General features: G+C 38.6%; 1 protein-coding gene across 1 annotated transcript; it reads left to right on the forward strand.

Annotated features, from left to right (window-relative positions):
* Positions 1–1,837: 1,837 nt before the first annotated feature.
* Positions 1,838–7,494, forward strand: LOC123732682 (zinc finger protein 391). The gene is made up of 2 exons (XM_045711936.1): positions 1,838–2,519; positions 6,266–7,494. The coding sequence occupies exons 1-2, from the start codon at positions 2,180–2,182 to the stop codon at positions 7,150–7,152; spliced, it is 1,227 nt and encodes a 408-aa protein (XP_045567892.1). The 5' UTR covers positions 1,838–2,179; the 3' UTR covers positions 7,153–7,494.
* Positions 7,495–7,743: the final 249 nt, after the last annotated feature.

Genomic DNA, 7,743 nt, shown 5'->3' on the forward strand with positions numbered 1-7,743 from the left:
GGTGATATACCAGGGACTGGGGATGCAGTTAGGTTTGTATAGTCTGGTGATATACCAGGGACTGGGGATGCAGTTAGGTTTGTACAGTCTGATGATATACCAGGGACTGGGGATGCAGTTAGGTTTGTACAGTCTGGTGATATACCAGGGACTGGGGATGTAGTTAGGTTTGTACAGTCTGATGATATACCAGGGACTGGGGATGCAGTTAGGTTTGTACAGTCTGGTGATATACCAGGGACTGGGGATGTAGTTAGGTTTGTATAGTCTGGTGATATACCAGGGACTGGGGATGCAGTTAGGTTTGTACAGTCTGGTGATATACCAGGGACTGGGGATGCAGTTAGGTTTGTATACAGTCTGATGATATACCAGGGACTGGGGATGCAGTTAGGTTTGTATGCAGTCTGATGATATACCAGGGACTGGGGATGCAGTTAGGTTTGTATGCAGTCTGATGATATACCAGGGACTGGGGATGTAGTTAGGTTTGTACAGTCTGGTGATATACCAGGGACTGGGGATGCAGTTAGGTTTGTATGCAGTCTGGTGATATACCAGGGACTGGGGATGTAGTTAGGTTTGTATGCAGTCTGATGATATACCAGGGACTGGGGATGCAGTTAGGTTTGTACAGTCTGATGATATACCAGGGACTGGGGATGCAGTTAGGTTTGTACAGTCTGGTGATATACCAGGGACTGGGGATGCAGTTAGGTTTGTATGCAGTCTGATGATATACCAGGGACTGGGGATGTAGTTAGGTTTGTACAGTCTGATGATATACCAGGGACTGGGGATGCAGTTAGGTTTGTACAGTCTGGTGATATACCAGGGACTGGGGATGCAGTTAGGTTTGTATGCAGTCTGATGATATACCAGGGACTGGGGATGCAGTTAGGTTTGTATGCAGTCTGATGATATACCAGGGACTGGGGATGCAGTTAGGTTTGTATGCAGTCTGATGATATACCAGGGACTGGGGATGCAGTTAGGTTTGTATGCAGTCTGGTGATATACCAGGGACTGGGGATGCAGTTAGGTTTGTACAGTCTGGTGATATACCAGGGACTGGGGATGCAGTTAGGTTTGTATGCAGTCTGGTGATATACCAGGGACTGGGGATGTAGTTAGGTTTGTACAGTCTGGTGATATACCAGGGACTGGGGATGCACTTAGGTTTGTACAGTCTGGTGATATACCAGGGACTGGGATGCAGTTAGGTTTGTACAGTCTGGTGATATACCAGGGACTGGGGATGCAGTTAGGTTTGTACAGTCTGGTGATATACCAGGGACTGGGGATGTAGTTAGGTTTGTACAGTCTGATGATATACCAGGGACTGGGGATGTAGTTAGGTTTGTACAGTCTGATGATATACCAGGGACTGGGGATGTAGTTAGGTTTGTATGCAGTCTGGTGATATACCAGGGACTGGGGATGCAGTTAGGTTTGTACAGTCTGGTGATATACCAGGGACTGGGGATGTAGTTAGGTTTGTACAGTCTGATGATATACCAGGGACTGAGGATGCCGTTAGGTTTGTACAGTCTGGTGATATACCAGGGCCTGGACATGCAGTTAGGTTTGTTTTCCTCTAGCTACTCTCCAGTTTGCTCCCAGCAGCGTTAATAGAACATAGATCACTGTTCAACTAGGCTGCAGAGTTCCTATTTTGACAGATAATTCAACCAGTGTGACCAGTGGGTTTCTTTAAATGAATGAATATGAAACTGCCTTAAATACAGATGTGAAGGACAGTATGTTTTAAATTCTCACTCAAAATATGCACTGCTCTTTTGAACGTCTCAATATAATATTATTATTTAATGAAAGGAATGAAAAATACATTTGTGTGCAACAACAACTGCGTTTCCCTCCAGTCAGCAGACGGCGATGTGCGTCTTTCAGGCGATGCTGCAGCGTGACGTATAATCTAGTGTACGGAACACTTCTTCAACAACATCTAGTCAGCCACCTCGGTAGCCAACAGCCGAAACATTTAGACTGTTTCTGTGCATATTTGCCTCTGTTTTTTAAATATACTTCTGACATCTAGTTAATTTCCCCCATTTAAATGTTATAGGTACATTGTTAGTCAACTAGCTGGCTTGATAAATTAGCCTAGCACTAAACTAGTCGCTCATGCTAACTAGCTAGCTAGCTAACATCCCCGAACATGAGCTCCCTAAACTACTCCCCTCCTGTTAAAGAAGAGGAGGTCTGCTGGACGGAGAAAGAAGCTCTGGGGCTGAACATTGTCGTGAAAGAGGAGAAGGAAGAGGAGGATGTCACAGTAAAACAAGAAGTAGAGGGTGAAGCTGTTACAGTGAAAGAAGAAGAGAAAGACGTTTCAGTGAAAGAAGAAGATGCGTTCAGAGTGAAAGAGGAGGAGGATGTTACAGTAAAAGAAGAGGAAGAGGTGAAAGAGGAGGATGTAGTTTTTGAAGTGAAGGAGGGGAAACAGGGAGAGAGAACTGTCATATTGACAGAGGAGTCAGGAGATCTGATTACCACCAGTAAGTACTGTCTTAAAAACGGGCTCTAACTGCAAAGGTTTTGAACGAATGTGTTGTTTTAAAGCAGCATGCTACTGAAATTCTATACTTGAAAATGTTGTTCTGTACTATAGGAATTTATGTTATAATATAATGTTGAAGCTACATTTTAAATCCCTGAATGCTGATTGGCTGACAGCCGTGGTATATCAGGCCGTATACCATGGGTATGACAACATGTATTTTTACTGTTCTGATTACGTTGGTAACCAGTTTATAATAGCAATAAGACACCTCAGTGATAGATGGCCAATATACCACGGCTAAGGGCTGTATCCAGGCACTCTGTGTTGCGTCGTGCATAAGGACAGTCTTTAACCGTGCTATATTGGCCATATACCACACTTCCTCTGGTCTTATTGCTTAACTGTAACATGTGTATACCATCAGAGTCCCTCCCACCACAAAATCACAACTTAATTGTCTCACAGAATGGCAAACAAGTTATAAATGAAACTTTTGATGTGTGTCTATTGTAGGCCTTGTGTGGAGTGTGTATACCAACAAAAAGCAGATTTCTAAATAATGTTGGAGAAATACATAAAATAAGATGCATTATTGACATGAAATGGACATGTGTTATGGGGAGACTGAACATATTAGCAAAAGGACAAGCGTTTTGGGGAGACTGAACATATTAGCAAACGTTTGTAAGTCTACAAAAAAACATAAAATAAAATAGCCATTTCAAGGAAAGGCTGAACTAAAGAATTATCATTTAGAAAGTATGGTAATTATTACTTTAGAGATGAAGTGGGACACCAACAAAATGTTATTTACATTGGATCAAATACAGCCTATAACATGACATTATCTATTATTATAGAGCTCTGCTCAGCCTATAACATGACATTATCTATTATTATAGAGCTCTGTTCAGCCTATAAACATGACATTATCTATTATTATAGAGCTCTGATCAGCCTATAACATGACATTATCTATTATTATAGAGCTCAGATCAGCCTATAACATGACATTATCTATTATTATAGAGCTCTGATCAGCCTATAACATGACATTATCTATTATTATAGAGCTCTGATCAGCCTATAACATGACATTATCTATTATTATAGAGCTCTGATCAGCCTATAACATGACATTATCTATTATTATAGAGCTCTGATCAGCCTATAACATGACATTATCTATTATTATAGAGCTCTGATCAGCCTATAACATTATCTATTATTATAGAGCTCTGATCAGCCTATAACATTATCTATTATTATAGAGCTCTGTTCAGCCTATAACATGACATTATCTATTATTATAGAGCTCTGTTCAGCCTATAACATGACATTATCTATTATTATAGAGCTCTGATCAGCCTATAACATTATCTATTATTATAGAGCTCTGATCAGCCTATAACATTATCTATTATTATAGAGCTCTGTTCAGCCTATAACATGACATTATCTATTATTATAGAGCTCTGATCAGCCTATAAACATGACATTATCTATTATTATAGAGCTCTGATCAGCCTATAACATGACATTATCTATTATTATAGAGCTCTGATCAGCCTATAAACATGACATTATCTATTATTATAGAGCTCTGATCAGCCTATAACATTATCTATTATTATAGAGCTCTGTTCAGCCTATAACATGACATTATCTATTATTATAGAGCTCTGATCAGCCTATAAACATGACATTATCTATTATTATAGAGCTCTGATCAGCCTATAACATGACATTATCTATTATTATAGAGCTCTGATCAGCCTATAAACATGACATTATCTATTATTATAGAGCTCTGATCAGCCTATAAACATGACATGATCTATTATTATAGAGCTCTGATCAGCCTATAACATTATCTATTATTATAGAGCTCTGATCAGCCTATAACATGACATTATCTATTATTATAGAGCTCTGATCAGCCTATAACATGACATTATCTATTATTATAGAGCTCTGATCAGCCTATAAACATGACATTATCTATTATTATAGAGCTCTGTTCAGCCTATAAACATGACATTATCTATTATTATAGAGCTCTGATCAGCCTATACACATGACATTATCTATTATTATAGAGTTCTGCTCAGCCTATAAACATGATCTATTATTATAGAGCTCTAATCAGCCTATAAACATGACATTATCTATTATTATAGAGCTCTGTTCAGCCTATAAACATGACATGATCTATTATTATAGAGCTCTGTTCAGCCTATAAACATGACATTATCTATTATTATAGAGCTCTGTTCAGCCTATAAACATGACATTATCTATTATTATAGAGCTCTGCTCAGCCTGTAAACATGACATTATCTATTATTATAGAGCTCTGATCAGCCTGTAAACATGACATTATCTATTATTATAGAGCTCTGATCAGCCTGGAAACATGACATTATCTATTATTATAGAGCTCTGATCAGCCTGTAAACATGACATTATCTATTATTATAGAGCTCTGATCAGCCTGTAAACATGACATTATCTATTATTATAGAGCTCTGCTCAGCCTATAAACATGACATTATCTATTATTATAGAGCTCTGATCAGCCTGAAGACATGACATTATCTATTATTATAGAGCTCTGATCAGCCTATAAACATGACATTATCTATTATTATAGAGCTCTGTTCAGCCTATAAACATGACATTATCTATTATTATAGAGCTCTGCTCAGCCTATAAACATGACATTATCTATTATTATAGAGCTCTGTTCAGCCTATAAACATGACATTATCTATTATTATAGAGCTCTGATCAGCCTATAAACATTATCTATTATTATAGAGCTCTGTTCAGCCTATAAACATGACATTATCTATTATTATAGCGCTGTGCTCAGCCTATAAACATGATCTATTATTATAGAGCTCTGCTCAGCCTATAAACATGATCTATTATTATAGAGCTCTGCTCAGCCTATAAACATGACATTATCTATTATTATAGAGCTCTGCTCAGCCTGTAAACATGACATTATCTATTATTATAGAGCTGTGCTCAGCCTGTAAACATTACATTATTTATTATTATAGAGCTCTGTTCAGCCTATAAACATGACATTATCTATTATTATAGAGCTCTGCTCAGCCTATAGACATGACATTATCTATTATTATACAGCTCTGCTCAGCCTATAAACATGATCTATTATTATACAGCTCTGCTCAGCCTATAAACATGACATTATCTATTATTATAGAGCTCTGCTCAGCCTAAAATACGACATTATGTAGCCTGGCAGGTAGGAGCCAGTAACCGAAAGGTTGCTGGATCAAATCCCCGAGCTGACAAGGTAAAAACGCTGTCATTCTGCCCCTGAGCAAGGAAGTTAACCCACTGTTCCCTGGCTGCCGATGACGTGGATGTCTATTAAGGCAGCCCCGCACACCTCTCTGATTCAGAGGGGTTGGGTTAAATACGGGACACACATTTCAGTTGAATCCATTCAGTTGACTAGGTATCCCCCTTTCCCTATTGTAGAGCTCTGCTCAGCCTATAAACATGTGAGAAAGATTAGATTTTATGTTCTACATTATTATTATTATTAGGGCGGCCACCAAGTTTTTATTAAATTATGTAATGTTCTGAAAACTGACTTCAGGTTTTTGAGGAATCTAGCCTCACAGGAAGACAGTTTTATTTTATGGAGGTTTAATTCAGTTCTCTGTTTAATATTTAACTAAAAACTCTGTTTGTCTTTGGTAGGAGAGGGACCAGACTCTCACTCTGACAGCAGGGAGACTCCTTTAGGGGAACCAGACCCAGAGACGCCCAAACCAGCGAGACAACACCACTGTTCCCAGTGTGGAAAGCGTTTTAAGTGGTTAAGGAACCTGAAAGTACATGAGAGAACGCATACAGGAGAAAACCCTTACGAATGCTCCCACTGTGGAAAGAGTTTTACCAAGTTAGGGAACCTAAAAGAGCATGAGAGGACACACACAAGAGAAAAGAGTTTCCAATGTTCCCAGTGTGGAAAGAGGTTTACCCAGTTACGGTACCTGAAACAACATGAAGAAATACACACAGAAGATAGGAAGACCTACCACTGCTCTCAGTGTGGAAAGATATTTACTGGGTTAGGGAACCTGAAAATACATATGAGAAGACACTCTGGAGAGAAGCCGTACCACTGTTCCCACTGTGTAAAGAGTTTTACTCAGTTAGGGAGCCTGAAACCACATGAGAGGGGACACAATGGAGAGAAGCCTTATCACTGTTCCCACTGTGGAAGGAATTTTAGGTGGTATGCGAGCCTGAAGGAGCATGAGAGAATACACACAGGAGAAAAGCCTTACCACTGTTCCAATTGTGAAAAGAGTTTTACCCATCGAGGGAGCCTGAAAGCGCATGAGAGAATACACTCAGGAGAAAAGCCTTACAAATGTTCCCGATGTGAAAAGAGTTTTACCCGGTTAGGGAGCTTGAAAAAGCATGAGAGAACACACACAGGAGAAAAGCCTTTCCAACATACTAATACACAGGAGGAGAAGACATACCACTGCTCTCATTGTGAAAATACATTTTCCCAGTCAGAGGACCTGAAATCACACGAGAGAATAGAGAGGCTGTGTTCTGACTTATGTTTTTGATTGAGAAATTGTGTTTTTGTTCATTCTACATTAAATAATATTGTATGAATGAAATCATACTGAAAAATAGGTCTACATGTTTTTCCAGCTCAAGACATGATCATGTCGAAAATCGGATTAAAAGAGTAAAAAAAATGTTTTGATTATGAACTTAAGATTGATTGAATGCAAGTGTAAACCCCTAAATGTTGTTCACTATATCATTGGGATATTTCAAACATGTTAATTATTAAATAGATTGATATTAGTATTTCTTCATTCAGATTGTCATTGTAAATGCGTATTGGTTCTCAATTGACATATCTGATTAAATAAATGTGAAATAAAGTAAATGCCATATTATTTTTGGGAAGTCTATTTGGTTCTATGTTGGGACTATAAGAATATTTTGAAGATAAATACACAAGGCAGAGTACGAGAGAGACAGAGGACGAGAGGTCAGTACAGTACTAACAACCAATGGAAATAGTGTTTTTTCCTGTAATAGGGAGTTATTGATCAGTGGTTCAGCAACATGGGAGGATGTAGATGTACACTACCGTTCAACAGTTTGGGGTCACTTAGAAATAACCTTGTTTTTAAAAGAAAGCC

This window comes from Salmo salar, unplaced genomic scaffold (genome assembly GCF_905237065.1).
Source record: "Salmo salar unplaced genomic scaffold, Ssal_v3.1, whole genome shotgun sequence".
In the NCBI taxonomy this organism is placed as follows: Eukaryota; Metazoa; Chordata; class Actinopteri; order Salmoniformes; family Salmonidae; genus Salmo; species Salmo salar.